The following is a 21,581-nucleotide window of genomic DNA, read 5'->3' on the forward strand; positions in this document are numbered from 1 at the left end:
CTGTATAAATCTGTCAGTGTGAACTTAGTGACAGAATGAAAAATCGCTAGCTAATATATTGAGCACCTGGCCATACAGATAATTGATGTGGCTCTAATGATATCGAAATAAGTGATTTATGCCCTCATTATTGCATGCAGGTAAGCCGTTGCATTTTAAACGGCTTTAATAAACCGGATTAAAACAGATAATGACGTTAGTTATTAGCTATTTCGCCTACGAATTTGTAATTTCATAACATAAGCAAAACTAATCAATGTACGTTTCATGCCAAAGGGTTAATCTTATTATTTATTATGTTATCTTAGAGCTAATATAAATATAAAGAAAACCTATCTGGAGATCAGTTAGTTTTAGACCGAAAGAGGAGTATATTACATAAAATAATGAAATTGTCTGCTTGTAACGAGAAGTTTTTGATTACACAATCTACTAGATTAACTAACAAGGTAAGTTTGAGTCTAACTTCGATAGCCTTGCGATGCTTTGCTTTGTTTATCAAGCGAGAAAGTTAATTTAATTTTTACTCCAAGTTAAATTGTAAGTTTTCTTTTAAATGTCTTAGAATGTAATTAATTCTGTGTGTGTATACTGACCACTACTGACTATAACCGAAACACACATTTTATATATTGTACAATAAGCATAAATATGAGAATATTTAGCAATAGCAACATATCCAGAACAACTACATCTGCGTCTCGACCTAAATTCAATTTCCCGGCGGTATATTTTAATTAAAGACATCGCAACGTGTCAGGTATTGGTTAGCGAGGACGTCACCTATACAATTTACCCAGCTAAGGTTTAGGTAATTAATTTTAATGGTACATAAGACGTTAATTGATACATAACCAGAAGCAAAAGTGAATATGTAAGTGGAACCAAAACGAATGTATGATGTATGGAAAAGTTTGAAAACTTTTCAATTACTTACCATAATTGAAAATGTCTTAATTGAAAATTACATTAGGTACACCTTATTTGTTTGAAAAATATTTATGTCTATTATTTATATAATATATGTCTTCTGTCTATTTCTAATAGACAAAGCGTGACAGAGTTGCAAGGTGAAGAGACAAAAGAGGACCGCTGACCCTTAGGAAGAAAACCTTGGGAAGAACCCAAAAGTGATGGGCTGATAATATCATAAAGGTATCGTCAGGTTTCTGGAGAGAAAGCGATGAAGGAAACAAAGAACAGATCCAAATTTAGTTTTTTACCCAAATTCCATACTACTGTAGAATAGATAAAGGAAATCTAGTATATCTGATTTGTATTTTTTGTAGTATTTAATAAAATTAGCATTATTATTATTAATAAAGAAAGGGTACATGTACACCAATGGATAATTGTTGATAAATAAAAAAATGAGGACAAATGGCTTTTGGCTTTCATTGTGTTCATAATCCTTTGTTTAAAACCTAAATGTAACTCCGTTTCATATAATACTTCAGTACCAGAAAAATAGAGTTCCTAAAAAGATCGGATCGTTTCGCAAATGACTGGTGATTTCGCGTTTATTCACTGAGATGAGATACACTTGGACGGTTATTACTGGAAAAACTGGAAATGGGTAATTTACTCTTAAATCTAACAAAAACCGGCGCAAGTTATGTACTTTAACAACACAAATACGGAAAAGTTCTATCTTTATCGAGAAGTTAAAGTAATGTTAAAAGTTTTTAAAATAATAGTGCCCTGTGTGTAGTTTTATTAAACATCATGACAAGACAAGAAATACAATTTTCTATTAAAGTGACATTTCTTCGGATTGTATCTAAAGGATTGTTGTTCCCTCATAGCAAAAGAAACATTCAACAGATTTCATGATTAGTTAATTTTATAATAATATAAATTAAATTTAAAATATGGTCAAATAGAACACTGTAATGGATTAACGTTCTTTTATTTATTTATTATAGTATACCATCATATAATATAATGATTTTTCTACAGTACATACAAGCAATTTATATACTGAGTTACACGATAATAGTGATAAACATATATTTTACAAAAATTAAAAAAGAGAAGCTATATAAATATTACACTTACGACTACAATTATTGATTAGGTGATTGCAATATTGTATTATTATTCTGTGCAAACTTTTTTTACGTGTGATATAGGACTAGACTAGTCTTTGGACTTCTTAAAGTCAAAAGGGTAACATCAATTAATGGTACGAAACATTATTGTTCGTTTGAAGTTTAATAACCAATTTCACGCTTTGTCTTATAATTCAGACAACAATTTAATACAAAAGAACAAATTATATGAAAGAATGAAACACGATTCACAGTTTGAGAAATGTCGTCAATTAAAATAATTACAGAAAAGTTTATGTACCTACCACGTCTACCCCTAGCCCCGCTGCGATAGTGTAGTTACATTATGACGATGCTTAGGTATTATAATATATTGCAAGCCTTATATTAACCGACTTTGATAAATCTTCTCAGTTGAGCTATTTATATGTGACATCGTTGGATAGTATTTGATTTATGATTTATATCAGGTATATATCCTGTTCAAGTTTCCGTGCGGCTAGATCCCTTGGCGTTGCGTAGAGATGTGGGGATCTGCATATTCTACCGCATTTACCATGGAGAGTATTCAGAGGAGTTCTTTGGTCATATAATAGCAGCACCTGAGTTTCATTATCGGACGTCAAGGCAGAACACAAAATACCATCCGAATCGCCTCGATGTCCGTCGTTCCGATCTAAGCATTTTTTTTAGGGCAGCAGCAGTAACGCGTATGTGAGTGGTGCTGCTATTTGGAACCAACTGCCCACTGAAGTAATTCCGAACCAATTCCACTTAGGGTCCTTCAAGAAAATAGGGTATTAAATTATTCGCGCTAGACACGCCTTACCAGCCCAGAAACAGAAGCAGATGAAAACAACTTATATTAAATGGAGCTCATTAAACAAATTAGTTTCGATAATATTAAAGTTTTAATTATAAGGTAGATACGTAACACAACGAAGAGTTAGAACAAGTATCGATAATACATCGCACATCACTGGCTTAATTCAAAGTTGTAGCACAAAGAGGCTTCCCTCTTTGACGCACGCAACATTTTCAAAGGAATGCAAACTTTACGCTCAAACTTCTTGCGACTTTAGAAATTTTTTGATGAGCACTGGTTTAACTGTTGCTTTACGCGAAAAATCACTTAAGATTTCAGTTGGAAATTCAATTGTATACGATTAAACTTTTTAAATTGTTCACGCTTTGAATTTAGGTAAAACAACTTCTTTAATTTCTCAAATCCTTCCACATGTAATTTAGAACTACCAAATTTAAACCAACAGTATTATCTATCTACCTCAAACATCAAATGCAAATATCTGATTGGAGTCTTATAATTTAAAAAGTTACTTAAAATAAATTCATAATTCGGAATCTTCATTAATAATTAATTATCCCATTAAGCTTATCTCGTAAGTAATGTCCGCGATAGCAGGAATTATTACACTCTTTAATTATTTTTTTAAGGAGATTCATACACATCAGCGGGCATGGATTAGCAAATAGATTTAGTATTATTAGTTTTAAGCTTTAAGTATTTATCAATATTCTACATATAGCACTCGTTTAGGATTGTATACAGTAACTTAAATAAGTCAACTTTTCTGTGGTTTTTACCAATCACATCATACATATGAAATATAGAGTATTCTCGATAAAACATTGTTAAGTATTAGTCTAATCGAAATCAAATCAAAACAAATAAATTTTCCGTGATTTTCCAATTATCCGCGCATTTTTAATTTACTTTAGGTACTTATGACACAATGTAAATACGAATGAAAAGATTTTAAGCGTCTATTTCTTAGTTCAATATAGTAGATTTTACAGGCTATATAAAAATAATTCTTGAAGTTGCTAGTAATTTCAAGTGCTGGCCGGGAAGTAGTTCGCGCGGTCGGACCTCACCTGCTGTGGACAGAGGTGGCCAGGAGTGGGTTTATTGAAACGACTGCTTGAAAAATTAAATTGACGCAAACACAGGCACCCTTTTGGACCGTGAGTCATATGTGCTACCCATAAGTGTCCCTGTGGCTTTGCATTAAGTAGACACCACGTCCTTTATTGGCAAAAGAGTGGCGGTCGTTTTTCTAACCACGCCGCGCTCAACGATATCATAGGCTGCTCTCTTGACTCTGTCAATGTTTCAGCCATTTTGGAGCCAACATGCATTGCTAGAGAAAATGACAAGCGGCTATATGTGATGTCGTTGATACCTTGGAAGATGGGACAGGCATTGGTATGGGATGCTACATATTTGTTTTATTTTTTTTATTACTATCTAGATTAAGAATTTTAAAACTGTATATTTGCCTGTTATGTTTACTTACATGTATAAATATTTACATTGGTAGTTGACACCAATTAATCGATCCTAAATATAATATCTAAACGACCCGTTTGACCAACTTAGTGTAAGATGATGATAATTTTTTTTATAAATAATAGTGCTGATAATATTTATTTAAGAAAGCGATCGATATAAAATTAAAATCCTAAACGGCACTTAACAATTTAAGTCACGATATTATTCTTATATATGACATTTTACTATTTTATTTTTTAGAAGAGAGACCTCTATAGTCTTCGCTATTCCATTTATAGCCGTCAGCAGCCCCTAGCTCCAATAAGTCAAATTCAATAAAGTTCACAAACGAAAACCTTACACTTTCTTACTTTTCAGCGCCTCTTACTTTAAAATTTAGCAAACTTTAAAATTACAGTTTTTTATTTCAATCGTTAAAAATATATTATTAAATAATAAAAAATTATATATGGAAGCATGTCAATTGCATCTAAGTTACTGTAGTGATATAAAATATAGTGTCATTGTTCATATGTGCTGTATTCGATTTGAAAGAAAAATATAAGATTTCCTGGTTTATATAGAAGGCAGAGCTTAAAGAAAAATGATACATAAAACAGACACAGAATAACTTTACTTTAGAAACTCTCTACACTACACTTACTACACTTCCAAATTAAGAAAGCTATTGTTGGCCGTAGTAAGTAATTAGTTGAGTTGGTTTAAAACTTAAGCATATGTCTGTAAAAATCTGCTTTATCTTTTCTGCGTTAGCGATTCACAAGTAAAAAAATAATTAGGTCGTATAAAATTCACAAAGAACTCCAAATAGATGTGAAGGGAAAGATTTAAAGTATTTTTTGTTAAACGCACTTGACGTTGAGCGATGACTTGCGAAATTTCTTTTTGGACATCCACGGGGAAAATAAGTTTTACCTTTTGTAGCCACAAAACCTTCGACGAAAGTGAATCGAAAACAACGTCGGAGCAACCTTATCAAATCTGGTAGTTCTGTTCAAGTAATATTATAAGCAAAAAGGTTTGAGTGGTGTTATTTACACCATATATAAAAACACATTTATTATATACATAACTCGAGGTTTTGAGTATTTTTTTTGTTGTATCAATATAAAATAATAAGACTAAATACCCAGATAATAAGTAAAGTATATATTAGAAACCCGTACCGTTTTTTTCTAATTCAATATTTACTTGCCAGTTCTTTTATCGAGATGAACAATTGAACAATTCGAGGATATTTTAAAAAGCACTCAATCAAACAAATTGATTTAAATTAAAGTCCGTCTCAAATATTTGTTAAACCTCCCCCTTCACTACCGTAACAGAATTAATTACATTTATTTTACCTCAAGTTATATTGTGAAGTGCTATTAATCCATTTAAAACTTCCTAATTGTCCCTTTTTGAATATCAATGTGACAAACTCGGAGGGAAGAGCGAATCAAGTGTACTGTGAAACGTAGTTAGGTTTATGAAGGGGAGTGTTACTCGTATAAAGGGCCAAATATGTTGCCTAGTTACTTGTTGGATTTAGGTAATGATTTTCTTTCACATATATATTCTAAATGGTTTTAAACTAATAAAAATAATGTAGATCCTCTTATTTTAGTGGCTATGAAGAAAAATTATCCATGTAATAGACACACATACCTACACATATACAAAGAGCAATTATAACTCTGGATTGTAGGAGTTATTCTTAAATAGAATGTGGAACATGTATCTTCACCTGTATATTTTGACTTGCTGGTGTCAGTAGTTCGGTGCCGTTGAACCACTCGATGGTGGCAGCAGGACGGGCGCCTGAAACGCTGCACATGAGCGTTAACAGCGTACCTTGCGTCACATGTTCGCCGACTCCCGATATCGCTATCTTGTTTGGTGGTACTGAAAAAGTAATACGTAAATGAGTTTTTGCAACAGTAACCAGAAGTTACTAGGTATTTTTGTGATAAAATACGAAATCTGTTGTACAATTATCTAAAATACTATTAAAACATATTCAATTATCTACTTACATATTTGTTATTACGAGTAATTAAATCGGTTTACGGTTGATAAAATAATAAAAATGTATAATAAAAAAAAATGATTTTGTAATAAAGTTTGGACATTTGGACTCGAACAATGAAAGTAACTGAGTAAAAATCATCACCTGTTCAAATGTCCCTCGCGTGTCCCAAATGTTTTATTAGCAAACTCAGCGAATGTGAATAAGTTAGTAGATTGCACCCAGGAGATCGAACCCAATAGTTTTTGGGATCAAGTTTTAAAGAGCCATTGAAATGTCGCTCGACGGCGGAGGACTCGAGTTGTGATTGTTTTATTGTCTGATTTCAATCAAAAGGGAACGCCCTAGTTAAGTATCATATTGATAATGAAAAATAGCATTATTTTTGTTCTAAACATATTTTGTAGTATGTATCTAGTTTAGGCACATGAACATATTATCATTTTAGCCTGGCATATTTTATCCTTTATGTGAATGCTTACGTATCTTAAGACTTCATTTAATATTATACTATACTTATTTCAAGCCATTCTATAATATTCATTTATAGACGGACGAATTTTATTACTACGTACGTCACAGTGAATATTATTTAGTCCTGTGGAAACTTACCACTAATATATTTATTTAAAATAATTAAATAACAGAGTTAAACAAACTCAAAGTAGTAGTAGTAGTAGCTTCAAAAAAAGGGTGCAGAACATCGCAGTATCACATCATGACATATACCTGTGTTTGTTGTGCTTCCAAAGGTGTTGGTATAAATACAAATCAAAAAGAAGATAAGTTAGCATATGCCGAAATTATTTGAAATAATATTAAAAAAAGGGTAGCAAGACGCTACCCACACACATCGCAATAAAAAAGAGGCCAGGAAACCGGCGTTGGTAAGCGAAGTGGCTGGCGATTTGACAGTTAGTAACCAAACTACGACAATAGCAAGTCAGATTGCCAGTGCTTCGCAAACGATCAATGCTAGGAATCCTAAGGTGGAAGAAATATAAAATCATTAGAAATACGGGCTACTCAAAGAAAGAGAGGAGCACCTTTAAATCTGGCGATTAAGTTTATATACTACAGAGGAAATAATAAAAAATTGACATCGTATATAAAAGGAATATGTGGCATGGAATTGGACGTTAAGGTTATTAAGAATAAGTCCAAAAGCAAACGAATATGCCTTTTTTATTGTAACGGTGTCCGAATCGGTAAATTAGAGGTTATATTCACCAGAAGTATGATCAGTGAACACAGAGTGCAGTCAATGGTTTTGGAATCCAAAAAATAAAACAGAGGACTTAGCTTTTTATTATCAAAATGCTAGAGGATTTGATTTTTATTGAAAGACTAGGGTTATTTGCAATACCTTGGGCAAGAACCAGTCTGTTGCAGAGATCCCCGTAAACTAGGATGATGCGCCTACTAAATGCTGTCTCAGACACTATCGACATATTTGTATGTTCGCAGAGTGAATTCACAGTAGCGATATTGTTATATATATTATGTGTGGAATATTATAATAAATGTACATTATTATATTATAAAATAAAATATGTTTAAATGTCGAGTCGAGAAACATTTATTATTAAAATATGTTTAATAATAATTTTTTCTCAACTTTATCGCATTGGTATAGTTTGGAAGGATAATGTATATATTTGTGTAATAAATAAATTAATTTCTTAAAAAAAAATACTCTACATTTACAATTGATGACAGTTAATTGAGTGCGTCAATACACTGGACTGGCACAAATACACAAAAACACAAGATACTTTAAGAAGCTGCAATCATCTTGCAACATGAGTCAAAAAAAAAATACAGTATTAAGCGTATATAATATGTACTACCTACATATGGTATGTATACTAAACAGATACATGTTTTTTTTATCTAATTTCATAATAATATCTTTAATATATGAATTATGAATGAGCTAATTTGATAAAATATCCATTCCCTTGGTAGAAAATATTATTATACAAATGAATTACAGTCGAATTTCCGTGGTCGCTTAATATAGAAATATGGATTCTTTGATGTGAAATAAATCGACAAATCGACAGAAACGAGGAAAATCCTCTAGGTGCCGATAAGTAATTACTTCACAAGTTACTTTTATAAGTTATTAGTTGGAGCGATGAGAAAATAATTTCCTATTAACTTATATTGAGTCATATAACTATTATTATCCGCATCAATTTATATATTTTGTTTGTGCCGATTAAGCTTTCAAAATTTACTACAATCAGCTTAGCTAAGAATTTAGGTAAAAGTTAGCTCATATTTTTCCAAGCCTCTCACAATACCTAATTTAATTAAAATTGATGCATCGCGCAAGTTAAAAAAGATAACCTCTTTTGAATTTAAAATTAGGAGGAGATAACGTTTTGTGGTATTTTTATTTATTTTTTGGCTACGTTTCACCTTTGGTTTCTAGTTTTCGGCTTAGCTTAGTTCGGGTACTATTTCATATTTGTAAATCGTTGTGCGAGGCGGGGCTATTTCCAGCGGATTGTTTTTATTCTGTTTAATATTTTCATGTTATCCCAACGTTTACTATAATATGAGGAGCTATTCTTTTACTATTCATTCAAGAAATTCAGCATGGAGAAGACTTCCAATGTCATCCAATGTCTTTATTTCCTTCTTTATTATATTGAATTTCATGTGAAAATCAGGTGTATATAAGAGTTATTTCGTTAAAGTCTGGCGAGGTGAATGTTGCAGGATGCGTCCAATATTGATAGAGGAGCTTAGGAGTAAAGTGAAGTGTTGGCAGTTTCGGAGTAGTTATGCAAAACAAACAGCAAGACGTGTGCAACTTTGATTAATTGTCCCTCGAAACTTGATACTGAGACTAGATCGCGGGAGCTTTACTCTAATTCTTATATATTTTTGGAAACATTCCACGCTGATTTTTATGAGGGACACCTACTAGTCAAGCCTACCGAGTCTTCATAGGCTGGAACGCATTGGCGAGCCTCTAACATTGTGAGTGACTATGTGCGGCGGTATCAGTTAAAAATAGCCTGTTACCCGTTAGCTGTAAAATAAAATATGTGTTATGGTATAAAGTGGGCAAAGTAGAAAACTAAATAACTAAGTAAAAATTTAAACAAGAACCACCAAACTAACATAAAACTGTATCTGAACTGGTCCAAGGCCACCGTCGTTTGTAAAATAGCTGGCTTAGATAAAGGCCACTTTTAGATTTAGGTGCTAGATCCGTCCCTGTTGCCAACACGCCATATTTTACATAACAAGACATTAAGCTATCACTTGAGTGCTGTACTCCGAGCAATTTTCCGTGCCCCGCCCGATAAATTGCGAGACTCTAGCTAATAAGTGGCAAGATAGTGCCGCTAGGGGTGGCTTTTCACGCCTATGGTTGTCGATAAAATAAATATTTTTTTATCGGCAACCAATACATTCATTACATCTAGACATTTAGTCTAGATTTTCGACATAAAGAAATTGATGGCCTTATATCAATTTACAAAGACTAATAAATAATAGATCATTTTAAAGGCTTTGAATTTTTTGACTACGAAAGGAAAGAGGGCGGAAAATACATAGCATGAAAACAAACTTTATATTTTTAAACACTTTTGTTTTACATGAAAATGATAGGTTAAAAAATAATAAAGAAAAAGTTAATAAAATAATTATATTTTAATGAGAAGAAAAAACATTGTAACTTTATAATAAGCTGGGAATTAAACCTAAACAAAATTTATTTCTATGGATATCCTAATTAGCTTGTAAATAAACCTTACATACTGAAAAAGAGCAAAAAAAGTTAATAGCAAACACTGAATATCGTTATGAGCGGCCCCATTTTGTCAATTAATTCTTTTTGTATTCATTCAGACTCATAAAATATTTTTAAGAGTATGTTTCTGAATTATTAACTGAATGTATACACTATACGTGTCCAAAAATGACCAAAAAAATATAATTATTTGATTTCATTTCTATAAAATTGTATAGTTCTGTTTCATTTGTTGAAAAACCAGTGGCGACAACAATTTTAGGTCTGGGCCTCAGATTTCCGTATCTGTTTTATGATCATTTATTATTAAATAGGTAAGTACGAGGAGATGGATACCTTCTGTTGAAGTGAATGATAAACGCGGTAATTAATAGAAAGTACATTGGTGCACAGCCGAGGATCGAACCTAGCTAGGCCGACAATGCTCTTATTTCATTTGTTAATTAAAATTTTCTTCGTGAATATAAAAAATAATCCAAAATCTGAGATCGGTTAACATGTGTCCTTAGTTAACGCTATACCCACATAACTCAGTTCGAGATTGAAACCGAATCAAAACTGCAATTGTCATGAATTGTTTCACATAAATATAAAAGTTCTTTTATTTAACAGTGGTCATACTTAGTCAAGGCGGCTTACAGTGAGTAATGTGTCGTCATCTAACATACTTAGCGACGGGATTATAGCAGGAAGAAAAATTATATTCTACAATGGGAATGTGTAAAGTTTTATTCATATTTATAATGATATTTTTTTAACTAGATATAAAGTACAATATATTTTATGAATAGTTCTGTAGTTGTGATTTGGAAATGGTTTATTTGGTATATATTTTTTAATTTCTTTATCTATAATTAAAGAAAACGTATGGCTTATCAATTGTGCCACATTAATGAGTAGGTCGCTATAATGGCGTTTTTAGGTCTATCGATAGCAGTATGTCCCTAGCGTAATAGGGGTCGGAAATTTTACCAGCCAGCAATATTGAGAGGTCGATAGAATGCGGTGTCGAAGGACACCACACTCTCAAGTGATAAATGAATTACTGAGTGTTAACGTCGAGATAATGAAGATTTCTCACACCTAAATAATATACAGTGCTACAGGGTAATTTTTTACCACAATTTGGTCATTAATCTTCTATCGGTAGTATCTTATATGCTTGGCTTCTGTTAAGAAACAGCTCAGTGGGTACTGCCTAAGCCTTAGCTTGTTGCCTAACAAAGCGAACCACTAAACACTTGCGTAGTAAAGGTAAACATTATTGATTTATTTATACGTTCTCAAACAATGTGTATGCCTAAAAAAATATGACATCACAACTCAAACACACATACACATTACACATCAATGGGAATTATGACAACAACAACTGCACATGTTATATAAGAACGGTTTTTTTAAATAATTTCGTTAAACTGCTATTTATAACATCAATTGCATAGATTGATTGTTTTGTTTAATAGTTTAAAACTTCTTTATTACTTTTACAAAATCAAAAGTTGAAGATTTGGCTTATGCTGTATATCAGTGTAATTGAACATATTTTCTCCGTGCTTAAATCTGGTTTAAGCCAAGATTTTATCACCTAGAAACCGGGAAGCTTTGAAAAAGACTGAAAACTTAATTCCCGAGCTTTTAAGAGGATTACGAACCAGCTTTCACAGGTAAAATGATTAACAAAAATCCATTATCCTTTCATAAAATTTTAAAAACTGTTTAGTAGTAGAATATTTGATAGTTAAACAATTTATAATTTTATTTGTACTTATTTGAACGGCAACATATATGCTAAGATATGTTATATGTGGTTGATTAAAAATTAAAGAAATAAGAGTCTACATCTTGGATTACTCAAAAAATATTTTGGTATTACAATTGCTCTAGTTGACCTACATTAGATAATCCTTAAATTCTATAAAATTATCATCAAAATAAAAAATATTCAGGTAAAGAAAGCTTCAGTTATCCCGAAGCGCCCGGGATAATTATGCTCCTTAATTTCGCGATATCGCGCTTTCCTAATGAAAATTTATTTCTTCAAAATTAAACTCGGAAAGACTCGACTTGTTGACGGTGAGTCACTTTGACGTAAACGTGTTTTAACTTTTAATATAACGTTTAATTTAACGGGTTTCCGCCGTCCTAAAATACTTTCAACGTGTTATTTAGTAATATGTTTAATACGCGTAATGAACTCTCATATCATCTCTTTGATGACTTAATTCATTCGTCACACAGAGCTGGGTGGCAGTTTTGGTTTGGGTCACAGTACTTGTTTTGTCGGTTTATGTATTAACAGAAGTACGAATACATAATTGCACTGATGTGAACGTGTGAAACGAGGGAAACAGTTTTTAATAAAGAGAGAACTGTAGAGAGTTTATAAACCAGCCAATCTATAAAATAATCCTCTAAATTAAAGTTTTATTTTATCGTGCTGAATTAGGGTTGCTGGGATTTATTTATTTTCATATAATAAATTGGGTTAAATATGTGATAACTAAAAAAACTAACTTTAAAAGAAGTAGAGTAGTTAGTAGTTTGGACTCAATTTCCGCACTTAGACGCTCATTTAGTCCGTTGTGCGTATAAACGAAGTAGAATGTTACAAGACTTTCGATTTCTAAAAGAATCGCTTTTGATTAGTTTGACTCTAATTTTACCACTTATCATTATAAGCAAAATAATCTCAAATAATAGGCGGTTAAAGTGCTAGTGGCAGCCCTACCCACCGTGATCTCAAATTTTAATATGATTTAAGAGCAATAACTTGGAATTAACTTCATCCTTATTTTTTGTCGGATTATCATAATTGTATGGAAATCGTTTCTTGGGGTGAATGTGGGAAGATTTGTGTCATTTTATATTACTTAAGTATTCTGAAAAATTTCATATTTTCTTATAAAATCTTCCGAATGTCGTTTAAAGGTCCCGGTTTAATATATAATTTAGAAACGATGGTTATAATAGTAACAGCTGTGAGAATTTTTTGAATTAATATATCCTACAAGCTTTGACATGGGGATACTAATAATTCACAATTAACGGTGAACTCATATTTACAATTTTTGTGGGCAAAATCATATTTTAATAACCGAGGAGGAAATGTTATTTGTGTGAAATTCAACGGTTAACAGAATATTGATAGATTCTGCTCACACCAGGCACACCACCACCATTTTCTCTGCTACTCCGAGAGCCAGATGAGTAATATCCGCTGAAATTACAGCATAGGGAGCCTCATGAGGTCGCTTTCGCATTGTACCTACCGGTTATCCTTCCGGTTACCTAAATAATCTGAACATCTCAAAATCCTCTAATGTGTGTTCAGCATGATCTTTTGATATTTTGGTGACACAAAAAACCCATGCCATTCATTTAGAATTGGAAAAATCGCCTCTAAAGTCCTATAGCCAGCTAAAGGAAGTACGTAATCTCACCCCTGACATCCAATTTGAGTGTCCTTATGATGGGATTGTCGAGGGCGGCAGATGACACGTTGCACACTAGCTCGCCGTTCAGCTCAGTCCGCGTCACGGTGAGAGGAAGCACGTGCTTTACCACCGACTGTTCTGTTATTGTTTGGGCTGAAACAAAAAATATATACAGAGTTAAAAAATGTTAAAATAGTTGTTTACAAGTTCAAGTAGATTTTTTCGCAATCTATATATTGCGCTTTTTTAACAAGTTGACTTAAGATAATTAATAATTTACAGTGGATAGTGAAAATACGATCCAATTATTTTTGATTATTCGAATCGATAAAGAATTATCTACCTGTTTAAGACTGGCAATTTGTCGTCGGAAATCGAAATTATTATCAACTACTTATCCGCTACAAACCAAGTAAGAACCAAGTTATTAACACCAAAAGGAAAACGCAGAGTCAGCACTTTCTCATCCTAAATATCAGAACTCGGATAGTCAGCAGAACAAACTGTTAGGCTGAAGCCGGTCCGCTAACATTGCTAGTATCTGTTTGGTTTAGTCTTGTTTAGATATCGTTATCTTGTGTTTACTGAGGCATGAAAATTCAGCTAGTTTTATAGAATTAGATTGTAATGAAAAATATATTTCATTAATAATTCCTAAACGGATTGCACTGTTGATATTGAAAAATCACAAGTGCGAAGAACCCGAGTCGTTAGAGTAGTTATGTATAATAATGTCGAGTCAGCATTTCGCGATGATAAATGCTTTTACATAGCGAACGGAAATTAAACGTTATTTTGTGCTTTTAAAACATGATACCTGGGTGATGTACGACCTTAAACCCAGTCTTAGGAAAAGTAGTAATTCATGCGAGAGACGATTAAGGTTGTAGAACATGATCTATCATGTCATATTTAATATGATGCACTAACTTTTGTAAGTTAAACAAACAATTAAACATCTTTCAGAGAGAAGTTATTGGCAGTTCTTCTCTTCCGTTCTTTGCCTTTGAATTGAGAACTGGCAGTACCTAAATGTAAAATTATAAGTATTTAATATGTATTTCTTTATTGACGTTCATAAGTTTACATTGTGTTTAACATAACATATTTAGCATACGAAAAGCAAAAGCCTACATAAAGTATATGAGAGATTGATTTTTAATTTATCATAACATTCAATATTGTGAAAAAACACTTACAAACAGATTTTTAAGTATTTAAGTGTACGTATTGAAAAATTTACAAGATTCGCCTCTGCGTATGACTATGTACTAATCCCGGTTATAACAGCTCCATTAGTTACAGTTTTAGTGACAGAATCATTAGTGTTTGAAGCTCTTAAGGGTCACTAAGTATTATCTCACAAAAGCTTTTATATTTCATACAATACATCTATCATACTACATATTCCAACTATGTCATGAGTTACGCAAGATCTTTTTGTATTATACACTAGACTAGTCGCCACCAACTCCGTCTCTCGTCTATAGATTAATAATATAATCGAGTGTCGATAGGCTAGGGCATATAGTCTAGTTTTAGAACTCATAAATATATAAAAAATTGTTTTGCCTTGAACTTAAATTGCACAAATAGATAAGACGAGATGAAGAGAAAGTGCACTTCATCTCGACTCAATGGTTACTTCGCTTCACTAAGTGTTTCTGATATGAAATATTATAATATAGTATTTGAAAGATAATCTTAAATCTTTCGTTTATAGATTTATAATATTTATACAACGGTGTATTAATTTACTGAACGAAATACATAGGTTAACGGACCTTTTTCATTGTTTGTTGAGTAAACTGGCAAAAGTTTTATTATTTGTTAATGCCTGTAGTTGTTAGTTAATTTCTTATATTTTTATTATGTAATTTCATGTTTGTTCTTTTTTCTTTCGTCTGTGACTTTTATTCACTTATTGTTCACTGTTGTCAATTTAGGGTCACCAAAAATAATAAAAAAATATTTGGGTTAAAATGACATTAGATGAATACCGTCATATATTCAGTATTAAGTATTACTTTGCAACATACGTTTAATTTACGATAAAACTACAAGTATTTTTATGTACCCTGGAATTGAGAACTATTAAAAAATATGTAAAATTAATGAATTGGTCTATTGGGATGGGGGTTTGTTAAAGTAGAATTCCTAGAATTCTGACTGGCCATTTCCAAATTGATTTTGCCGGTCGGGCTCATTACTAACAGACCCTGTTTGTCTCGAGGGATTATTTATTAATCATACCAACAAATATCTGTTTTTTGTTAATCAATATAAGAGGCTAGATTTATTACGTCATACATAGGAATTACTTGTTACTTATATTGTTGTTGTAATTTATATTGTTGCACATATATACATAATTCTTTTGTTTTGCCGTGCTCACCCCAACGCTAGAATCGGTTACACAAATACATACAACACAAAACCAATACAATTTAATATTAAAACAAAATCGTTGCAAGTTTCTAAATAAAATATAAACACAGAGTAGTGATGTCCATTCGTCCGTAAAGATTTATCGATGGATTTATTTTCGGCGATTTTGATTAACGGTGCAAAATAAAGCGAAGACCTGACCCGGACCTTTTCTAATCTGATACGATAAGGGCTTAGAGATGTGCGCCCTCGATTGACGTAATTTATTTGTGCCGCCAATATATTTATTCATTCATATCGAGCCCAATCAATGATTGAGTTATTGTTTAATATTTTACAGATTATTTGAACAAAGACTTACGTTAGTTTCATGAAACATTGATTTAATTTATCCTCACTTCATTCTAGTTATTAATTACATATTAATATTATTTTAAGAAAACCATTGCTAAACTTAACAATTTCTGCTTTAAGCAGTTCTGTCTCGCATTTCAAACAGCAGGTGGAGGCAATATCAATCGATAAATATTTTATCGACACTGCTGAGCTCAGCACTAGCACATAAACGGAAATCTAAGCCAATGAAGTGAAAATTTGTTCGCATCTGTTACCTACATTTTCAAGGTTTACATGAAATATGTATAAGTTGTGAAAAATATTGTTTCAAATAAACGGATTTGGTAAAAGCTTTATGTATTGTATATAAGAATTGAAATGTTGTGAAATAGGCAGCTTCGAATAATCAATTTACCTTAAAGTTATGTTGGTAGAAAAACAATCATAAGATAATATAATCACATTATTTATTTATTAAAGTTCATCACATCATATATAATATTATATAGAGCTATATCTACAGTATATATTGCAAGATATATTTTGTTAAGATATAGTTAATTATATGACGCCTGTTCCCGGGTGGGAATTTCAACATACCTATTTATATACGCGACAGAAAAACAAACAAAGAATGTTGTATATCATTATTAGAATAATAAACACTTTGTTTCTGAAATATTGTTTTAGTTAATTATACCAATTTGAAATCATAGTTAAGACAGGACAACGTCTGTCGGATCCGCTAGTACATAACAAAAATATACGTCTTCCTATTCAGCTTTTCGGTGTCAGATGAACATTACAGTGTTTTTTTATCATCAACCTCTGGGTAAGTAGTGTACGTTATTTGTTTTTGTACATATTGGTATCACCAAATGAACGCAGGTGAAACCATGGAGTACAATACAAAACCTTTTACAATTAACCTACAACGAAATAAACTGTCTGAAATATTCTATTCTAGTCCAAACAATTCGTTCTCAGATCAATGAATTAGGAGTAAAACAAACAGTTAGTTTTTTGCGAAGGAAAAACAACATTATTACGTACATAAGTATCAATTAGACCGCCTCCGTCGTAAATCCAATTACCCGAAACCTAACAAATCGCGCAATAATGTTTGTCCGCGACAGCCTCCTCGAATACACTTATTGCTCACTTGATTTTTACCTCACTACAAATGTATGTACAGAATGTGTTGTTAATGCAAATTTATTACAGTTAAAACTGCTCATAGCTAACGGTAAGTTTAATTAATTAGACTTTTGCCAAACTGTACATACATAAACCTACGTAGGCTGTCCTTGGACCGGTTAAGTTCGCGGTCAATGTGGAAGTTAAGTTCTTGAAGTTCTTCCTGCGGATTAATTACAATCTTACGAAGCGCTTTGAATTTTTCGTCTTTTATATTCTCACCTATAGTATCAAATATTATTTACGTTAATAATAGTTTGCGCTCATTATGTTAGAATATGTTATGTTTATCAAAATAAATATATTATTAAAATGTACTCCCGATACTTGTTTTCCTAATTGGAACCTCTTGTTAAATATTTAGAGATTGGTAGAATTTATAAACGTATTATAAGTTAAAAAGTTTAGATACTTTGTAAATCAGTACTGTTCAAATATTTGTAACTACAATAAAGAGACACTATTTGAAAAGAATGATTTTCTTAAATTGAGTTATTCGCGTGCATTTTAGCTTAAGAGCTGTGACAAAATAATATTTACGTCCTTGCGAAGGTTGAAATGAAATTCCTAAGCGAATAGAGACGTAAACGAAGCTGAAGTCACGCCTTATTGGAGGACGTGAGTTGGGACGACTGTACGCAGCGGATAACATTTTCATTTTTATATAGTTTATATTGCTTTCAGATTTTACGCGTATTTTATATTTGTAACCCCCCTTATAATACGGTACTCTTAAAACGCATTTTCAGTCCCTTGTATTATTTTATTTCACTATATCTCATTAGTACATAACAAGCGCGTTATTCGAGAAATTCTAACAACGCGTCTCCTACAACGCAAATCCAAGCTACCATGTTATGGGAGGGATTACTGAATTTACAAAAACCTAAGTGTAAACGTTTCTTGTAACAACTGTAATTAGAATTGTTAACGTATCTGTAAACAATTCTAATACTAAATCTTTTATACAATAAGTCTTGAATGGCCGCAATCCTAACTCGATTTGTCAAGTTTTAGTGAGATATAAAATGATGAAGCATGCGAAACAGTTCAGAGTTAGCCTCTACAAAGTTTATTCTGTCTAACTTCATAGATTTCAAAGCGAACAAGTTAAAGTATTTTATCTACGCTCCAGGAGCACCTGCAAACTATCCACTTTAATTAACGAAATTACACCGGTTGCGAACTTTCGCCAATATTAATTAATATTAATGTATTGCTTATTTGATTGAAGATTGCTCAGGTTTTTCTTACTAAAATAGGTCTGACGTGCGGCCTGTGCGGTGCGGCAAGTTTGAGATTCATAGATTTAGGTTCTTTATATATTATATGGCGAGGTAAAGTAGTAAAATCAGAGAGTTAATTGAATCTCTAGACAGTTAATTAATTAAAATTAATTCCTAGGCAACAAGACTGACCTAACGTAATCATTTGCAATAAAATCATACGCCATGATTATTTAATTTTTTTTGTTATAGTTATTGTCATGTAGTCGACAACATGATTACAATTTCACCAAAGACCACTGCCAAAAGAATGACTCAGCTGTTGTCGTGACCACCGTCTTGTTTTAAATTATTAATCAACACGCTAGCTTTCGATCAGAGAGATAGTTAAACGTTTTTGTCGCTGCCTTATTTAATCAAAATGTTAGCGACTTAATTGAATAACGATATTTAATTAACAGTTTAGAGATTCAATTAACTCTCTGATTTTACTACTTTACTGCGTCATATATACTGTACACTTTTAAATTTGCATATCCGTAAAATAATTTAATGTTATTTTTTTAATAAAGTTTCGTGCTGCATTATGCGGTCCTTAAACAAAAATCGCCAACGAAGGTAACCCTTCCTTTTCAACTCGAGTTTACGCGCTCCATCGCGAAAAATCCTCAATTCCCACTCGGATTCATTTTAAATTCAATCATTCCGAAAATCTCTTCAAAGTTTTTAAACTTTATTTCCTCGAATATTTAACTTCGTTTAAATAATAGTTATTTTCCTTTTGTTCCCATTTATGATTTTCTTTTTATAGATTCATTCATATTTAGTTTTAAAATGACCACTTTAACAGGTAGTTTTATACCTACTGACAAAACTGAACTGACAATTTCGTATTTAATATAGTGGAGATGTACAAATAATATGTAAGTAAAGTTGTCTATTCAAAATAATAAAATAACATGCGAAACAGCTATTTTACTGAAAACATATTCACTCATTTCGTAAACTAAAACCAAAGTTAGTATTTAGCCGATTCACAGAAGTTAAGCTTTAGAAGGCAGTATGTAATTAAATTAATGTTAGCTGCGAATCAACAAAGTTGTTATTCAATAACTAAACACTGTTTAGTTATAATATGACTCTTTGAAGCTTACGAAATGTATCAAAACCTAATTTTCTAAAAAGAACATTACTGAAAGACTGCTAAAACAAAACTCTTCTTAACTCTGATTCTATATAACATTTGAAATTTTAGACGCAAGTCTAATTGATTAATTCGGGCCTTGTTTTTTGATTATGATTTATGTCTAGTAAAAAAATTATTAAATTTTTGACAATTGGATTCAAAACTAGTTAAAATTTTATATACCCTTAGCTTATAATTTCCACTAGAAGTTCTATAGACTACTTATCATTTTAGGTTTGTAGATCGTGGATACGAGGTCTACACAAACAGTATGGGTATGCATATCAGTGGTTCACTTCGAGTTGCAGTAGTAATTGAGTTCGGACCACACGTTTTGTCCTTGCATTCTTAATTATGTCGTAAGTCATAGGATTTCGCAATCTTATAAATATTTATGATTATATATATACTAATACTACGCATAAAACGACGCATTCTACGGCTGCTACTACAAATTAATGTTTCAATACACTTGAAAAGTAAGATACATGCTCTAGATACTATTTAAATAATGAAAACCGGTTGTCTGTAAAGACAGTTTACTGACGATAGTTGAACGTGACAACGTCATAAGAAAATACTTATGGAGTGGTGGCATTTAAAAAAATAATAATTTTATTTGTTTGATAAATATTTTGTATGGATATAGAAAAGGCTGTAAATGGAAATCACAATTGAATTGATCAAGTTCCATTTATTTGTACGCATTGCATATATACAATAATGTAATTTTTTAACGAACGAACGCTGCCGAACGCGCAGGCCGATTGTGCCTCTTTGTCGCTCTTCCCGCGCTCTCGCTTGCACTTCAAGCCTTAAATGGAACGCCTTAGAGCGAAGTAGCCTCATGCTTAATTTTTCGTGCGTGCAGCCGGCTCCATCGAATTATAAGACGTTGTCACGTCAAAATCCTTTTTGAAACACGCTTGTACCCTATCGCATGTACCACACACACATCTAAAGTTGTTCCCAACACTTTGGCTGTGTGTACTGAGACTTAGTCGAAGTTGTCTTAGCCGGAGCATGGTTATTATTACACACCCATTACTCATATGGTGCGGTCGGCAGGTTGATGTAGTGGCTGTATGGCAGCGTTTAAGATTGAAAAGGCTTTAAATAATTAATAGGTTTTTACAATTAAATGTATATTGAAGGGTTAGGCTTCGAAACGCATCGATACATCGATCTAGATCCAACTCCGCATATGGACTCGCCTATCATATGCCGAATCTTATCTTATGTTGTCGCCGGCTTTAAATACTTTTTTGCCAACCACGAAACTTATACATAAGCTGCGGACTAAAAAGAGAGAGAGATAAGGGTAAAGTCATATATTATTGAAATTGTAACGAGCTTATAGCTCCAGGTCAATGTTTGGAATTAATCACTCGTTTGAGCGATGTTATTTGTATTATTCTGAATATTAAAATACAATTAATAAGAGACAGCGAACAGAGTGTGCCAAGTGGCAAACTAAATATAATGAGTTCATATATGCCGTGTTCATTTATAAATTAAATTTAAATAGTTAACGTAGTTTTAATTATCTCGAAGCGTTAATTTCCCTCGGCGCAAGCGTTTGCGTTGCAATCAAATGTATTCATTAGAGTTTTAAGATTGCTTTTTAAACTACTTCTAAAATGTATATTAAAATAACAGT

At 32.1% G+C, this 21,581-nt stretch overlaps 1 protein-coding gene across 7 annotated transcripts in view; it reads right to left on the minus strand.

Annotated features, from left to right (window-relative positions):
• The window catches only part of LOC110992992 (hemicentin-1), a 175,439-nt gene that overhangs the window by 18,334 nt on the left and 135,524 nt on the right, over nt 1–21,581 (minus strand). For all 7 annotated transcript variants that reach the window (XM_045629395.1, XM_045629394.1, XM_045629400.1 and 4 more), the window contains 2 exons: nt 13,595–13,741; nt 6,095–6,252 (listed from right to left, as the gene is read on the minus strand). In XM_045629395.1, coding sequence (XP_045485351.1) covers nt 6,095–6,252; nt 13,595–13,741 — 305 coding nt within the window. The remainder of the gene's footprint in view (nt 1–6,094; nt 6,253–13,594; nt 13,742–21,581) is intronic.

The sequence above is a fragment of the Pieris rapae genome, chromosome 9 (assembly GCF_905147795.1).
Source record: "Pieris rapae chromosome 9, ilPieRapa1.1, whole genome shotgun sequence".
Lineage (NCBI taxonomy): Eukaryota > Metazoa > Arthropoda > Insecta > Lepidoptera > Pieridae > Pieris > Pieris rapae.